The sequence below is a fragment of the Hoplias malabaricus genome, chromosome 1 (genome assembly GCF_029633855.1).
Source record: "Hoplias malabaricus isolate fHopMal1 chromosome 1, fHopMal1.hap1, whole genome shotgun sequence".
Lineage (NCBI taxonomy): Eukaryota > Metazoa > Chordata > Actinopteri > Characiformes > Erythrinidae > Hoplias > Hoplias malabaricus.
Genome location: NC_089800.1, coordinates 77,549,835 through 77,569,175, shown reverse-complemented (window position 1 = coordinate 77,569,175; position 19,341 = coordinate 77,549,835). Strand labels below are relative to the sequence as shown.

Below are 19,341 nucleotides of genomic sequence, written 5' to 3'. Positions count from 1 at the left end.
TTCTGTTATTACATAACTCCAACTATTATAACTATTTTTCTCATTATTTTCACACAAACTAGTCATGGATCCAGATAGAACCATCACTTCGTCCAGGTCCAGACAGAGGTCTGCCCTTTGGAGATGCCCGGTAACTCATTTCGACTCACAGACAAATTACTTCATAAATTAAGTGTTTTCAACACTTTTTCACTTCAAGGTCCACAATGTTATGACTAGAGGGCATGAAGGTCCAGAGAAAAAAAAGCAGACCCTGATTTCAGTCTCTGAGACCATGAGCTCATGCTCCACAGCATTGTTCTCACACACCTGAGTGTCCTTGTTTAAAACAGGTTTCGTTCAGAATCAAAACATAAGAGAAGAAGCACAAAAGAAGAAAAATAAACGCCCCCTGCACTGTTTGGGTTCCAACACTGTAAACAGGAACAAATCCTTGTAACTACTATTTTTTCACTTTGCTATGCGACTGTCCTTATACACCAGTATGAGTCCGAGCCTCAGTGTCATGTCTCTAATGAAGTAAAGACAGTGTAGTAGAGGCTGCATCCCAGTTGTGTGCTATACAGTAATACTAAAGAGTATATAATATGCGCTAACATTAATAGTATGGAGTTAACAGGTTAGTACACAAAATAATTACACTCTACACTTCTTTTACTAACAGGATGTGATGAACTGTTGCTATGACAACGCACGTCATACCAAGCTGAAGCTGTAATGATGTTTGCCAAAGGCTGAAACTTAAATATCTCCCTCCACACCTCATAGTGCAAAGTGTATATTATAAAATAGAAGTCTCTGCACTAAAATAGTGCATTGTATGTTGGATAAGAAAACAATTTATATTCTGTATAAGCTTCATGCGCTCGTCTAACATTTAGTGCACTGTCTGAGTGTAATAGTATTAGTTTGTAGGGAGTAGTGCACTTAATGGAACAGAGGCTACATTTTCCAGATATGAAATCTCCCATGTTTTAAAGTTATTTAATATCATATCAAATAATGCACTGGTTCTAAGTGTGCATTGTGAATTTTTTGAATACTCAACCTTGACACTTTACTATATAACTATACTATGCTACACTTCATACTCAAAAACTAAAATTAGTATCAAGTGTGCGTCAAGTGGAACACAGCCAGAGTGTGGGAAGACTAGATTCTGTTCCTCTTCAAGTGAAGGGGAGAAGACTCACCTGCTGGTCCTGCAGCTTGACACCCACCACACGGAAGGTGTTGTTGGCCGTGTTGTGGTAGATGTTGATGCGGCTGAAGCCCTGCTGGCCTGGTTTGATGGGCACCCACTTCTTGCTGGTGTCGTCATAGATCATCACCGAGGCCCGGGCCTGGCAGATACTCTGCTCACTGTAAAGGATCGAGCACAGGTGAGAGGAACATGTTAACTGTGCACGGCAGTCCAAGAGGGTAATGACATGGTTTAATGCAACAAAAGATAAAGTGGGTTGCAATGTACAAAGGGACTAACTTTCTTGGATTCTCTTTAATTTTTCACCTTAAATGAAAAAAACAAACTTTAAGAAAAACTTCTTTACAGCGGATGCTATTATCACAGCCATGTTTATACAGAGGTGTGCCAACACTGGTCATGCAAACAAGGCTTTTTTCCATTCAGTGCCAACATGTACAAACCGGTTTGGCATAATTCACTGTGTGAAGTTGTGTTCTGTGCTGCTGGTTTTAAGAGAATCAGAGTTCCAGTGGTGTGATAGCTTTGAGTGAGTGAAAGCTTTGTGTGAGTGTGTGAAACTGTCCACAGGTGTGAGTGTGTGAAAGTGTCCACAGGTGAGTGTGTGAGTGACTGTGTGAATGTGTGAAACTGTCCACAGGTGTGAGTGTGTGATGCCCTGTCCAGAATGCATTCCTGCCCTGTGCCTAGGGTTCCGGGTAGACACTGATCATGATGAAAAGATTACAGAAAATGAATACACAAATAAATATTATATATATATATGTATATATATATTATATATATATATATATATATATATATATATATATATATATATATATATATATATATATATATATATGTGTGTGTGTGTGTGTGTGTGTATTATTTGAATTTCCTGCATTGTTTACAGTGTTTTGGCAAAGAAACAGCTCTGTGGACACTGGACACTGCACAAACAACACTGGTTGTTTTTGCTTGCTATACTTCACTGCGTTTTGAGTTCTTAGTAGTCAATGATCCATCACACTCATACCACTTGTCATACGGTCATTCAGCATCAGCCAGAGGGAGGAGCAGACCTACAGAGCAAAATAAACAAGCACACGAGCTCTAAATGTATGGTGAGCCTTTCAGGAATGTCCCTGCCTCTGCTGTGGTAATGTAATGGTAATGTAATTACAGCACTGAAAGTCACAGAACAAGGGGCGTGCCAGTTATCTATGCTAATTATACAGTATGACACAGAGCAGGCCATGGCTAACCCGGGCACAAGACTGCAGCTGTGTTGATGGCTGATAAGAGGCCATAGTCAGTAATGAGAGCCATAAGCCCCTAGACTTCTTTAAATAGTCATGTTTTGTCCATATGTCGACAGGGTGTTCAATTAGCCAAGAAAGAACTGTAAAGCAACTAGGACGTGAGCTCAGCTTAGATTCAGAGTGAACTTTCACCCAGGCGATAGGTGCAGCCTTGTTAAAGAGATGAAAATGTGTTAAGTTTGAGGTCTGAAAAAGACTTCTATAGAATAAGACTTTTTACACTTGACACTAGTTGTGAGAAATGTGTAACGGGGTGTTACTAGTCGAGGAGTTTTAACGCTAAACATCAGATTTACAAAGATTATTCATTCATTCATTCATTATCTGTAACCCTTATCCAGTTCAGGGTCGCGGTGGGTCCAGAGCCTACCTGGAATCATTGGGGGCAAGGCGGGAATACACCCTGGAGGGGGCGCCAGTCCGTCACAGGGCAAGACAGACACACACACATTCATTCACTCACACCTACGGACACTTTTGAGTCACCAATCCACCTACCAACGTGTGTTTTTGGACTGCGGGAGGAAACCGGAGCACCCGGAGGAAACCCACACGGACACGAGGAGAATACAAAGATTATAAAGCTTCAAATAATGTACAGTTCCAATGTGACACGGGATGTGAATGCCATTGGAAAATTACTTTCCTACCCACCTCCAAAAGTTACATAGCACAGTTTCTGCCACGCCGGGCCTAGAGTAGCAATTACGCAGGCTCCATTCTCCCTATTACAGCTCAGTGGCGCATCATGATGATTTTGAAGCTGTAATTTAAAAGTAAAAATACTACCTAAAGTCCTTTTAAGCACATATTTTATTTATAAATTAACCATATTATCAAAACTCACTCCAGCCATTGATTGAAATGCAAAAGCAGCAAAATTAAAGTAAGAGAACGTCAAACAAAAGTTCAAAAAACAATAAAAGATATACGCATGAAATCTTTTAGATATCAGCATCAACATATGACTTCCCGAGCAGTACCTCAGGTGCTGTATATGTAATGTCGCTTTTACACCACATGGGGCCGGCTCTACACGACTCTATGGATCATCACCGCACGCTTTAAACTTGTCACTTTTCCACTAGCAGGGCTCCCCTGTGAAATGGAGCTGGTGACGTCACAAAACCCCATCTGTAGCAGGAATCGCTGGCTTTGAAAACCACAACAACAGCGGCAGTGATAAAGTTAAGCGCTGTTTACTCATCGTGTATTCGCGTGTTGTTTAAGTTTTTGGGACTAAAACTACTCAAACTGGGCAAAGCATTTCCTTTAACAGCTAATATTTTTTGTTTATTAACAGCAGTTAGAAAAATATTCCACAGCGTGTCAAATTTTGCATATGGAACTGAAAGACTTTTCTTGATTCAAGTCAAATTCTGGTGTGTGTGTGTGTATGTGTGAGTTGCCAATAGAAAAACAGATTTATCAATTTATGTATGGGGCAGCATGTTCGTACTGCATGCAGGAAGTGAGGTAGAGTCTGACACACAGCTCCAGGGTTCAATCTCAAGGTTGCGGGTTCAATCCCCACCTCCGGTCACTGTGTGTAAGGATGTGGTGTGTTCTCCCTGTGTCTGCATGGGTCTCTTCTGGGTGCTCCAGTTTCCTCCCCCAGTCCAAAAACACAAGTTATAAAGTGAATTGACTGTGCAATAGCCCACAGGTTTGAGTGTGTTTGTGTGTGAGAGTGACTGAGTGAATGTGTGAAATTACCCACAGGTGTGTGTGTGTGAGAGAGACTGTGATGGTGCCTTGTGATTGACTGTCCATTTTTGCACAAAATTATTTGAGGCAGACTAATTGTATAGAAAAACGCTATAAAATTAAAATGTATTATTATTATTATTATTCATGTCCCTGATAAGGATGAAGCAGTTACAGAAAATGAATGAATGAGATTTTTATATGAACACTGTACACACTACATGACGTTTCTACAACCAAAACTTAGCTATTAATAAATGTGATTATATTGTTCATAATATAATATTTTTTACTGCTTTGCAGTCCCTGAATAATCCAAATTATACTCCAGACAGCAGGCTGCCATCATGACAGTTCTCATACATCCAGGCCCCTAGGTGTCAGTATAATGATGGTTCAATCATTATACTGAATTATAGCAGAAAATGGCGGATTGCTGCTTTAAAATAAATTTTTTTACATAGTTTTTATCAAATTAAATATTTATTAATGTACACCACAAGAACACACCAATTAATCATAACATAAATATGCAAGCTGCTAAAAAAATATATCCTGCAGATAGGTTTTGTTATCACAGTATTTATTACATTCAGTTGTATTTGCACCCAAGCTGCTACCACATTTTAGCTTCTTGAGGCTTTTAAAAGTTGCCGCCCACTTCTAAAGAGCTTGAAGTCTAGATATTATTACCGTCCAGATGCTGAAGATGAGATGAAAGATGAAAACAGTGAAGGCAGTTCTAAGGATGTGGAGCTGTTCCCTGTGATGTGCTAAGTTAAGAGCGAAACATCCACCCTTTTCCCGCCACAAACCCACCACCACACCCTTCTCCAACGGAGCCATTTGAGCAGGACCTCATTGAATTTGCACCAGAGCATCACACCCAACATCAGGGCATTTCCAGATTAAAAAAACAAATCCCTACCTATCATATGTAGAGTGATGGGGACAGTAGAATGAATGATACACTAAAAGGGGACATTATTATGAACTCAAATGGTGGTGTTTTCTGTAATCTGCAACACTAAGTTTTAAACAAATACTATGTAATATTTAATCTTAAACGACAGCTCCAAAATCATTGTGAGGATTCACTGACCTGCAACAGGAAGAATAGAGCCTCTGCCGTTGCTACTTTAGGCTCAGCACTGCAGAAACTGCACTCTGTAACTTTTGGAGGAGAGTAGGAACACCCAACTCCTTCCCCTTACTTTCAGGTAAATGGTGTATAAATTAATTAAACTATGCAACTGTAGGGGGAGCCCAGGAGCAAAATACCACATCTTACTTAGGGTTTCTTTAATCTACACATTGACTTTTGAGTTTCTACAACGTTGATGTGCTGGTAAAAAAAGTGGTCTATAGCAGCAGCACAGTAAGAAGCAGTACATGTTCTAAGGGTACTGTTTTTTTATGCCTTGTGGTATTTTGATAACAGCATGTCACACACGCTGTATGAAGATCCCACAAAACTGTGTTCAAATAGGGGAATAATACGACCCTTTAAATCTAGTCAAGGATATCAGTAAATATCTTTCTAAGGATATTATATGATTATTGAGCCTATTTAGATTTTTTTTATCTACATACAAATTAATTTAGCTTGTATTTTTTATTTTCTAAAAACACACAAAAAAAACAGCCTCAGTTCTTCAATCAAACTAAATCTACAAATGGACTGAGACACAAGATAAAATGGCTACTAGTAGAAGACAACACCTAAAAAAAGAGGTGACAAATAATATTATATTGTAACAACCACAATCTCATAATTATTGAAATTAGAAATAGATATGTTCCCTATTTAAGATGATTTCACTTAAAAGGGTGTTGTTTTCTGCAGTGTATAAGCAGGAACAGACTTACCGTTTAAGTGACATTGTATCCAAAAGCATAAGCCAGCTCTAAAGCTCAGTCCAGTTGAGTCAATATAGATGATAATCTGTGGCAGTCTACTGCTTAAATGGAAGATGGACTACAATAAAAACAACTCACCAAATTAGAAACAGGAAGCCCACAAGAAATAGGTCTGAGTATGCAGAAGTGTCAGCATGGCACTATTCCAGACTAAAGCAGTCATGCAGCAGTGGGGAGTAACACGTTTTTTCAAATCAGAACTTACATAAATATATATAGTATTTTAGAGAGTATGCAAATGTATTTTTACCCGGTTACAAGTTAAAGTTTGATATTTAATTACTAATTCTTTCTTTAGGCTAAAGTTCGCTGTGGTTTTTGGTGTAATGTGTGATCACGCAACTGAATCTAGAGCTGTGGATTGGCAACCTAAACCACACACATCCTCCAAACCTCCAACCATCGGCAAAACACTGTAACAGAATGCATATTTAAAGCATTTTTTAGAAAGCTTGAAAAGAGGATGACAGACCAGATTTTTAAGAAGCCTATTTTTATGGGCCTTGATACTAAATAGTATTAAGCTAAATAGTTAAATATAACAGAAAAATATACAACCACTAGTCATTGTCTGTGCCCAGGGGGTAGAGGGTGGTGCTGCAAGTAGCGTCACTACCACACAGCTCTAGGATTTCAGGGTCCTGGGTTCGATCCTCGCCTTGGGTCACCGTCTATGAGGAGTGTGGTGTGTTCTCCCTGTGTCTGCATGGGTTTCTTCTGGGTGCTCTCGTTTCCCCACATAGTCCAAATATACATCTTGGTAGGTGGATTGGCTGTGCAAAATAATCTACAGCTGTGTGTGAGACTGGTTGAGTGTATGAAACTGTCTACCCAAAAGTGAGCAGGCAGTTCCTGACAGCCACTCCAATTATTAATGTGTGTGTGTGGACTGTGTGAAACCAGAGCACCTGAGGAAACCCACACAAACACTGAGAGAACACATCAAACTCCACAGACAGTGACCCAAATCAGGGACTGAATCCACAACCCCAAATCCATCGAAAATCTCACTTCTTCATTCTGCTGTCTATCCGCTCTTACTGCTTGTGTCAGTCTGAGATTAGGGAGGCTTCCTCGCTGCCCTCCAGCTTTCAGTTCCTCTGAAATAACGTGTACACACCATCTCCTCGTCGCTGACAACTGTCAGCCGTCACATGGCCTGACAATTCTTAGATTCCTGAGACACCGTACATTTATAGACACAGAGCAAACGTTGCTTCCTCTGCGCACTCTTCCTTCTTTCCTTCATGAGATTCAGAATCAGAATCATTTTGCAAAGTATGTTACAGATAATGAATCTTTCTCCATGAGTGCACACAAGTAGCATGCTACATTCTAAACAATGTACAAGGATCATTCTAATAGGACAAAAAGAGAATTTCCTTTTGGCTCAGAATTTTATCCAGCATTTTTTTTTTACACAAAGTTACAGTGTGTCATGTTTAATTGTGCAAAAGAAGCATTGGAACAGAGTGGAGTGTGTACGCTGTTTATTGCGCAATTCATCACGTTCAAATATGAGCATGCGTGGCCTGATTGTAAGCAAAAGCTGGGTTGTACTTACTTAGCAGCCCAGTTCTAAGGAATAAAATATGAGATACTAAAGCTGTAAAGCTGTGAGACAACTACAAGCATGTCTCGTAATAGCTGGCTATAAATACCAGCTCCACCAGAAAAGCAGTGCTTAAAACATGACCTCAGCTGCTTTGCAGTCAACACCAAATGCTCAAGACTAAAACAGAAAGCATGTCATCTGAGAGCATCAATACTATGCACAAAACACACCAAACATTTTCCAAACGATTTCAATTCAACAGTGGATTACTGTTAATCAGGCTGCAAACGGACCCCAGTACATATATATGAAGTGTTTCACAGTTTGAGTAGTGCTACTACTCCACAGATCAGCACTGGGGGGCTTTATACCCCTCTAGTCCACACTTGACATTGTGTATAGTGACCTTAGACTCATGAGCAGCTGCTCCAGGTGCATCTCATTCTGTTGGAAGCGCTGGAAGTGCATCTTCAAGTAGATGAATTAACTCAGTAGCTCACACTATATGCTACAAAGGTTACACTTTGATAAATACAAAATTCATTGCAAAATATTACATGCCCCAAATGTAAAATGTCCTTCTGCAAAAGAGTTATATTATAAAACAGTCCAACTCCAGCATAAACAGCTCACAAACATAAACAAAAAGTATGCAACCAGGTGCCCAGCAGATTCCACAAAAGCTAGGAAGGAAGACCCTCAAAACAGACTGAGCAACATAAAATTCTAAATTAACACGCCTTAACACACGATTTTATATGTACATATTTTTTTTAACTGTAAAGAATAATTTTACCAAAGTTTCCTGAGATAATTCATTTTTTACAGACCCTATTGATGTATTAGAGGTTTTATTTGGCAATGTTCATCCATTCATTCATTATCTGTAAGTGCTTATCCAATTCAGGGTCGCGGTGGGTCCAGAGCCTACCTGGAATCATTGGGCGCAAGGCGGGAATACACCCTGGAGGGGGCACCAGCCCTTCACAGGGCAACACACACTCACACATTCACTCACACACTCACACCTACAGTCACTTTTGAGTCACCAATCCACCTACCAACGTGTGTTTTTGGACTGTGGGAGGAAACCGGAGCACCCGGAGGAAACCCACGCAGACACAGGGAGAACACACCAACACCTCACAGACAGTCACCCGGAGCGGGAATCAAACCCACAACCGCTACCGTGCCGCCCGCAATGTAAAGGTATTATATATATATATACAGAGAGAGAGAGAGAGAGAGAGAGAGAGAGAGAAATTTCAGTGTTAATACCAGGGATATAACAATTGCCCCTCAAATTTAGAATAATGTGCTGACAGATGTGTTGACGTTGATGGACAAGCAACAAAAAAGGAGGCTGCACTGTTGTAAGGCCAAGCATCTGAATTCTTACAGACTCTTAGTCCACAACATTAATGCTTTCACTTTCACAGAAAGCCAGGCTTTTCCCTGCTTAAGCCTTCCAGCCATTACTCCATTAGCTAAGTGCTCTTTGCATTTTGTCTTGTCCAGTTTATCTACAAAGGCTTCTGGTTAAAGGGGATGCTGCTTTAAAGCCAGTCAGAGTCAGACAATCTTACTAAACTGGGACCATGTCTGGGTTGCCATAGAAACAGCTGGAGTGGTGGCAGGGTGAGGTCAGTGTTGCTAGGCGATTGGACTATTGTCACCCGTCTTTGAGTGTGTGGAGCGCTCGGGTCAGCAGAACATACCCGAGGAGCCCAGCGTGAGGATACCACACTCTCTGACCACTGCACACGTCCACGCTGCATGATAAACGTTATTGGATCGGACAGGTCTTTTGTAATCAAAAACAGCTTGGTGGGCTTTAAAAACCTCACTGTAGCGTCACAAACTGATGTATAAACAAGTATGAATCACTGAGCTCTGTTCCTAAAATGCATAAAAATACGACAGTATAAAATTGATTATTAAAATTGAGTATAAAGTTGATTATTAAAAACAGTGAAGTTTCTATTCTCTAATTTCACCATATTCAATGTTCAGTTTAGAGCATTTGGTCAACAAAAACATGCTGTGGCTTTCAGGACCAAACGTTGTAGCATCCAAAATTGTATCGTCCTTCTAATGCTACTGCTGAAGGTAGTTATTTAAAGTAATTTTAGCTCATTTGTATCAACTCAAGCGTCATGAAAATGGTAGAGTTTAGGTACTGATAAACAAACACACAAGCATAGCAATCTAAACATTTATTACATCAGAAATACTTCTAGGAAAAACATTCCCGTCTCAGCAGTTTGTCTCAAGAGAGGAAAAAACACAAGGCATATATTTATCAGGTCACTAACAGTCATTCATTGCCACGTCCTTATCCATATGTAGATAAAAACTTTGATGCGACCTAGACTACAAACCGCATTTACTTGATTTGTGATGTGTACCTTGCCCTTTGCCAATCACTGGAAAATTCAAAAGATGGCTTCAACTACTTGCAGCAATTATACTGTTTCACTCTTTGACAAATCCATGCCACAGCTTTGATCTTAATCCCATTAAGGAGAACTGAATATGTACGTATCCTCTCCACAAAACTTCCATACTACAGAATCCAGAAAGAAATAATCCCTCTAACATATGCTGCTCAGAGGGTAAACACAGGCAGACTTGCAATTAGCACTATTTTTACCTCATGGCTAAAGCTAGAAAAAACGAGCGCTGTGAATTTCAGTAAAAGATATAAAATATGAAAATTTGCCTGTTTTAAAAAAAGGCAGAAAATTGTGCTTTTTTTTGCTTGTAGGCTAGTAATCATTTTGAAACGGTATGCTAAGCTAAATAACTGGCTATAGCTATGAGGGAGGAAAACAGGGCTGGATAAAGAGCTGGATTATGGTCAGTTTTCCCAAAAGATCACAATTAATTATCCAGAACCTAACTAGCCCCACACCACAGAAATCTTCACACAGGCTCAGAGAGATACTAATTGAAAAATGATGCTAATGCAAGCCATGAGGGAATATTTGAATGGTTTTTGAGAGCCTCCTCTTGGCAAAAGAACAATAAAGATGACGTCAAGCTAAAAGGAAACTCAGTGTATGGCTGCAGTAATTATACTGACACTGCTGTATGTGTGGGTATCTGTTCATTGATTTATTGATTGGCTAAAAGCACCACCGCAGGGTAACACACTTTAACTAACTCCAATGGTTGACCCAGAACAATCAAAACAACATTGCAGCCTATTTTAGCAACATTTTGAAGCTGTAGGTCATAAAATACATCATCTGTGTTATTTCTAATGTGGTCAACATTGCTAGCCATTATGCTTGTTTTGTAAATGAATAAGAAATGTGTGAATCAGGCCCAGACTTCATTAGGAGTCCTAGCTTATTAAGACCATCTACAAGGGGAGGAATCAGCAGTATTTTAATTATTTCATTGTGACCTCAACTGAATATATGGTCCATCAAGAAATCATTCGGACGCATTCCTTTGTATTTACACTAGACCTTTCACATTAACTACATTTTGGCTGGTGATGAATTGGCATGTAATTTACAGCAAATCAAAAATATCCTTTGTTCCCTATTAAGCAAAAGCCTAGTATAATTACTACCTGCCAACTTACAAAAGACAAAGCTTGAGCTCAAAGAAACAAAACTACACACTGAAGCCCTATAAAGTTATTAACAAACATGATATTGATAAATATTACTCACTGCTGCCCCCTAAAGGTATTTTTTTATCTATTTATTTATTTTATTACATCCTGTGCAGGGTCACATTGAGTCTACCCAAAATCAGTGGGTGCAAGGCAGGAACACAGCACAGACATGGCACCACACACTCACCCACATCTGTGTGCAATTTCATATACTCACCCAGTCACTCACACTTATGAACACTTCTGACTAGCCAATGAATCTGCTAACGTGTGTTCGGACCTGAGCCACAGGAGCAACATAGCAGATGCCTCTGGTCAATAATGAAAGTTCAGAGATCGTATAAAATGACAAACCATTCTCACAGACTTTGAGGATAGTGACAAAACCAACTGTGTGATCACTCAACAATACACTGCATTTCAACTCTGAAGCACATCAGAGAGCAGCACTTAACCTGCCTTAGTGACCCCTAGCCCCTGCCCCCTCCAAAAGTCCACTAGCAGAACTTTACTACTGTTACGAGCCTGACTCTAATGCCTCAATAGCAAAGAAGAGTTCCCACTTAATGCCGTTTCATTCATACACTATGATTAGCTAAACATGTCATCCCTGGAAGAGAACTGTAAGGCTTTGTAACAGGATTTATGTTTATGGTTCACTCTGGACACGTTGTTTTCAAAGCTGTTCAACATATAGTTCCTAGAATGTCTTGACTAACAAAATGGCAACACAGTTATTACTGGATGAATATTACAGATTTTTAAGGCAGTAAATGGTTGTTAATAATATATATATAAATTTAGAACTGGTGTTCTCATCATGTCTGTGTGGGTTTCCTCCCACAGCCTAAAACCACGTGTTGTTTGGTGAACTGGCTGTGCGACATTGTGTGAGGTATGACTTAATGAGTGTGGGAAATCGCCTAAAGGTGAGTGTGTGTGAGTGGGTGGGTGAAATTGGTTCCGGACCCACCACAATCATGAACAGGATGAACAAACCTATGAACAAATGTAATTAATTAAGAACCGTTAAATTATCTAATTATAATCATTATATATTGTGAGGTTGTGTGTTCAAGTCTCGCTCCAGGTGACTGCCTGTGAGGAGTGTGGTGTGTTCTCCCAGTGTCTGCGTGGGTTTCCTCCTGGTGCTCCGGTTTCCTTCCACGCTCCAAAAACCCACGTTGGTAGGTGGATTGGCGACTCACAAGTGTCCATAGGTGTGAATGCGTGAGTTAATGTGTGTGTGTCACCCTGTAAAGGACTGGCGCCCCCTCCAGGGTGTGTTCCTGCCTTGCGCCCAATGATTCTGAGTAGGCTCTGAATCCCCTGCGACCCTGAACTGGATAAGCGCTTACAGACAATGAATGAATGAATGAATGTATGCATACATAGTTTGCAATCCAATGAAATGTCATGGAAATGTACTCAATGGGAAAATACAATTGTTCATTTTTTATATGTGTTATACGGTGAAAGTGCTTAATGCAAAGTCTACATAGGCTCCTAAACGTCAAGAAACTTTGTGAAATTGTGATAACTTTCAGATTGACTTTGATTGTTGTCACCTAAGTGAGTAAGTGCTGTATATGCTCTGCAAGTTGACTATTAGCACTAGTGGAAAGGACATGAAAACTCTGTTGCACTGGGAACAGACATATGTCTTGTGTTCTGTAGCTGGAGGTAATGCTCCCCTCATCTTTCCAACAGAATCACTGATCCGAGAGCATTTGCCCGGAGCAGCTGTCTTCACTAACAGCTTCAATTAAACATGAGCCTTTAAAGAATCTTTCTAAAGGTCCCACAAAAAACATTCATGAGATTTCCACATTCAAAATGAAAAAGCACTGTTGTATATAAATGCTGTGATAGCGTCAGAGACCCACTGCCCCATTGAGAACAATGTGAGTTCAGAGGTTTGAGAAGTCTCTACTGTAACACTATAATCCATAAAAATCACAGACTCAAACAGAAGAATCACTGATATTTATTCACAGTGAGTAACCTTTTAAATTCTGTCGCCTAGTGGACACCCTTTTAAATGACTTAATTACTACAGTGTTTATACAGAAGCACAATGATATTGGAATCATATCAGAAATGGCTGATGTGTTCTTAGCATCAGGACGCGTATTTAGGTCACACCAATATTATACACCAATATTTGGTGACGTATTTATTCAATAAAGAACAGATCACTTAGGTGATGCTGAGTTTGTCAAAAAATAGTCTGTATTTCACTCCTTGTACCGCATCTGAATCTCTATAAAACTTTTATTTTTTTATAGTTAGTATAGTTTTATTTATATGTAATGCTCTCAGTGTAGTTCCAAAATCTACATTCAGTGTCACACACAGTAGATACGCTATATGTCCAAACATCTGCAGACATCCAGGTGCTTTAAGGGGCACCCATTGTGGACACAGATATTAAGTAGTAAACACGAATGTATATTTGTCACAGAAAAGCAAGAAAAGCAAAGGGATGTTCTGATGCAGCGCAACATGAACCATGACCCCCCCCGACCCAAAATTAGGCAAAATGTCAAAATACACGGAAACAGCTGGATGGAAATGCTAGCTATAAGTAATTACTTGTAACACTATTGAACACAGCACAGGTCAAATTAACTTTGAGCAACAGGAAAAACACTGACCTGCTTTTTAGAGCACGTAAGTGCAAGCCAGAGTCACTATAACTCTGTGGAAGATAGAACTGAAGGGAATGAAAGCGGGCATCCATCTCACAACAGCGTCCGTAACTTCAGCAACTGTAAATACAGCATCTGTAACTGCAGCATCCATAAACACGGCAGTGTTCAGTTCTCAGTGGCAGATGTGTGTCATTCTATAATCCAGGTTAAAGTCAGGACCCAACACATTCACGTTCAATACGTCATAATCCTTTCACCCCCCCACCCCAAACCCCAAGTGTATACATGGAGCTATCTCAGGATGATGGGGTGAAATGATCTGGAGTAGAGCAGTGTGAGAGGGTCAATGAAGAGTGAGCGAGCGCTGGGTAACACAGAGGTGTCATCAGATTGTTTTGCTCCTGCAGGGGGGGTGGGGGGTGCCGGCCAGTGGACATGCCCTGTGTCCGACCCTGAGGGGGATTACCTCATCACATCCCCATCCCCCCACCCAGCTATGATAAACAGAGCCAGAGACAAATACAATGAGAGAAACCACCCTGAACCTGTTACTGACACAACGACAGTCTGAGTGCACCCAGCACATGATGCACCATATTTGGGGATGCATATATTTTCAAGGGCATTTCAATAATAAAAATAATAGTTTGCAATACATTTAACCTATTAAGGACCAGAAAGAAATGTAGATTATAACATTTGCTTCAGTCCGTGGTTGGGAATTATCACCATTTCCAAATTACTGTTAAACATGTACATTTTTACGTAAATGTGGTTTAAATGGCTGAAAGGTTTGAGTGATGACAACAGAAACAAGGCATTTTATTTTATCCCCTTGCTTGTGATGTCAGCACTTAAACCTTTGAACTGTTCAACCCCCTTCAGGGATAAAAGATTGTATGTGCTTTTAGCAACAGTTTGGAACAGCTCCTAGTTAAAATAAAATTTAGTCAAAATCTGAAGCTGAGACTTACTTAAAATCCTTGATCTCCCTGTCCCAAGATTCAAAACACCTTTAGAGTAACCTAAAAATAGCTTTTTAAAGCTCTCAGTGTCAGTGCTGGACTGAGAATAGTCCACCAGCCAAAATTATCCAGCCAGGGTCCTGTGTCCACTGATGAAGGACTAGAAGACGACCAACACAAACTGTGCAGCAACAAATGAACTACTGTCTCTGACTTTACATCTACAAGGTGGACCAATGAAGTAGGCGTGTCTAATAAAGTGAACAGTAAGTGGACACAGCGTTTAAAAACTCCAGCAGCACTGCTGTGTCTGATCCATTCATACCAGCACAACACACATTAATACACCACCACCTCTCCGTCACTGTCACCGCAGCGATAATGATCCTCCATCCAGATGATATCAGCTCTGAGGGGTTCTTGTGAATGCCCCTGAGGAAAGTATGCAGAGTAACAGATGGATTACAGTCTGTAATTGTAGAAATACAAAGTGCTCCTGTTTGGTGAGCGGAGTTGATAAAATGAACAGTGATTTCTCAGTGTATACTATATAATATTTAAAATGTAATACAAAAAACATATACTTTCCTTAATCACATGCACACCTTTTTCTTCGTCCAATAGAATAAATGTAACCATGCAGACTGTGGGCTATTAGAAATACAATACAATAGTTCCAAACAATGTCATGATAGAGCACAATATTCCAAAAGTATGATAGAATATACGAGCCATATGAGGAGCTTTTTATTTTTATGGCACACTACTATTTCAGCTCCATAAAAAAGTGTACAGAGAGTGTGTGGTACGTTGTGATGTGTTACTGATGCAGTGAAGACTCAGCCTGTGACATATAAGCTTGACTTGAGACAGATCAGATGTGGCACTGACTCTAAAGGTGATAATCACCGACCTCACAAGCCAGTGCAAACTATTCATTGCACCATGAAATCTAAATGAGCCCATGGTCACTGTGCTTAATGCCAAGTGTTGGCTAGAGGGGTATGTATAAGGCCCCCTTAGCATCGGGTGGTGAAGCTGGGCAGCAATAAACCTGCATGCTCTGGAGTGATGGAGCTCCATTCAAAGCCTTTGGGTTTGAGAACAGGGCTGGACAATAATAAAAATATTAATATTGGCAAAGCCTAAAGGTTCTTGTTTGATGGTGATGTTATGTTGCTTCCGGTTCTTGGCAGTTTTTCTGTGGCTATTAATGTGGTAGTTACATTGAATTGACAGAAATTAAGAAATATATGGTGGCACGGTGGTGCAGCAGGTAGTGTCGCAGTCACACAGCTCCAGGGACCTGGAGGTTGTGGGTTCCATTCCCGCTCCGGGTGACTGTCTGTGAGGAGTGTGGTGTGTTCTCCCTGTGTCCGCGTGGGTTTCCTCTGGGTGACTGTCTGTGAGGAGTTGGTGTGTTCTCCCTGTGTCTGCGTGGGTTTCCTCCGGGTGCTCCGGTTTCCTCCCACAGTCCAAAAACACACATTGGTAGGTCAAAAGTGTCCATAGCTGTGAATGTGTGAGTGTGTGTGTTGCTCTGTGAAGGACTGGCGCCCCCTCCAGGGTGTATTCCTGCCTTGCGCCCAATGATTCCAGGTAGGCTCTGGACCCACTATGACCCTGAACTGGATACAGGTTACAGATAATGAATAAGAAATATATTGTGATATGAATTTTGGCCATATCGTCCAGCTCCAATTGAGAACTAATCATCCACCATCAGTCCTTGACCTCACTGGTGTTTACTGGAGGAATGTTACCAAATTTTCACAACACTGTTCCAACATCTAGGGAAACGTCTTCACAGAGGAGTAAAAAGTCTGGTACATCCCCACCTTCGGTCACTGTGTTCTCCCTGTGTCAGTGTGGGTTTCCTCCGGTTGCCTACCACAATCCAAGAACACATCCTGGGTTTGTTCTTGCCCTTCGTCCAATGATTACAGAGAGGACATTTTGGATGAATAGGTGTTCACAAATATTTAGGTATATAGTATATCTCTACAATTAAAGTGGATTATTTAAGAACCATTGTCATATGGCGCCATTGTATGGTACTCTACACGCTCATCGCAAAACACCATCTCTAACAAGAAACCACAACAACGGTGGCGATAACATTAAGCAGTGCATAGTGTATTCGCTTGTTGCTGTTTTTTGGGACTGAACACAGCTCCACTCCCCAGATCAGTGTAGTTTTTCATTCCTTGTTTCCCTGTGTGGCTCTCAAAGGAGTTTTGTCTGCCACCAATCCAAGGAGGATTTGAACATCTCAAAAAAGACTGCGCCATTTTACATGTTGCTGTTCGGGAAGCAGATAAAAACAAAAAAGTGACTGCTACTGAAGTTTAGACATTTTAAAAACACCTGGCTTGTCTTGGGTATATGTATTTTGACATGTAGGCAAATATCTCTTGCCAGTCAGCGCTCTGCAATGTTCACATCATGTTGAATGCCTACTCACTTTACCTGGAACCAGAAGTGATCAGGGACTAAACAGTAAAGGTTCCACGTACCAGGTACCAGATATGTGAAAGCATACGAACCGAGTACAGCCGAGCAGAAAAGCTTCAGATTGATACATGCTGCATGTGTACGCTCCTGTCTGGAATCAGTACAAACAGATCAGCAGGCACGCCGAAGCTCAGTGTGGAGACTGAGTGAGGAACAGTGATATCAGTCTCTGGAATAAAGCATCTGATTTGAATCTGAAGCCTAACGGAGCGTGACTGGGTGTGATGTTTGTCTCTGGCCTGCTGTGAGTTCCACAGATGTGAGTTACTCTGAGGGGGAGCACTGAAGAGTCAGCCACTTAATTACAGTCCTCCAATGTGAAGAATCATACACAGGGCTGAGACTGATGAGAGACGCTTACAGTAATTTCAGCCCAGCAAACACACACACACACACACACACAGTAAATATGTATGCATGCCTGTCCTCAACTGACTAATGGTCACTGGTATGTGGAAATGCCTTCAAATTAATGAGTGCTCCATCCACACCTGTTGTTAACAGGCATATAAAACTACCCTCCTCCAAATGTTACATAGTGCAGTTTCTGCAATGCAGAGCCCAGATTAGCAATGACAGAGGCTCTATTCTCCCTTTTACAGGTCAGTGGAGCTGTAATTTTAAGACAATAATAATACATGATCCTTTATACAATGAAATACTCTGAGGTTACGTGTTAAATATCATCTAGTGTCACTGTCATTCATTATTTTTTTCATTTTCAATTTTTTTTTGTCAGACCATTTACCCTGTGTTGTGCCTTCCAGTCAGGGTAGGCAGTGAGGAACCACCCGCACAGCATGCAAAAATCTGCCATGGAAAAGATAGTGAAGCAAATGCTATAGTGTGGGGAAAGGTTATTTAGTTTGTGTGTTGTACCCATTTTATGATCATATTTTCCCCAAGACTGAATGTTAAACATCCAACTAATATCTTCTTTTGTAATATTTTAAGGCTGAGATTTTCGCTGCTCAATTTGCTCGGTTGGCCTTAGCATTTAGGTTCTCCTCCATGTTGCCTCCATGTGGTAGATAGGGGCAGAATCACGTGACTACACCGTCAGAAATTTTGTCACTGTGGTGGTACCTTTTGCTGTCTCTATTGTGGTACCCTTAAGGGTATATATTTGTACCTTTAATTAGGGAACACGATTGTACCTTGTTTTATTATAATTGTAGATTTCATACGCCCCGTTTCATCTCCAGGACTTTTATCATGTTTACTTTTATATGACACAGTTCTATGATGAAAGATTACAAACATATATCTCTCCTTCTGGAGAAAAGAATGTAATGTACCTTTAAGGAACAAAACTAGACGTTTAAACGCGGTTTTACCTTTAGAGGTACATTTATACAATTTGTACCTTCAGTGACCAATAATGGACTTCTAACTTACCTTTTTTTCTTAGAGTGTACAGTGTGGTAGTGTGGTTTAAAAGGGTCAGTACATGAACACACAGTGGGGATATAACAGAATAAAAATAAAAAAAATAAATACATTTTTTTTTAAAATTTGTTTTGATATAATCAAGGTAGACAAGATTATGTCGATTACAATTTCTGAATGTCGGTTTCGATTAATTGCCCAGCCCTATTCTATAGCTATAATCCGTCATCATGACCTATATAAGTTGAGTATTTTCAAAATATACAGAAAGTGCTTAAATGGTCAATGTCCCACATTTAAATTAAAATATTTCACATGTAAGTCCTCAGTGTACATCTCCTAATCCTTAACTTCAAATTAAAACCACAGTGGTGTATTAATATGCTCAGAGTTAAACCCGTCAAAGGCTTAAGTCACCAACTCTTAGGGGCTCCGTAATCAGGACCACGAACATGGCAACCAGGTGTGGAGCTAGGAGGCAGTTTCCATAGCAAGAAT

General features: G+C 40.3%; 1 protein-coding gene across 5 annotated transcripts in view; it reads right to left on the bottom strand.

Moving 5' to 3' along the window:
* Positions 1-19,341, bottom strand: part of evla (Enah/Vasp-like a) — a 58,136-nt gene that overhangs the window by 26,298 nt on the left and 12,497 nt on the right. For 4 of the 5 annotated variants that reach the window (XM_066684186.1, XM_066684223.1, XM_066684213.1 and 1 more), the window contains exon 2: positions 1,194-1,362. In XM_066684186.1, coding sequence (XP_066540283.1) covers positions 1,194-1,362 — 169 coding nt within the window. Of the gene's footprint in view, positions 1-1,193; positions 1,363-6,084; positions 6,172-19,341 lie in introns of those variants that run through there. The other variant, XM_066684194.1, reaches the window with a different exon arrangement.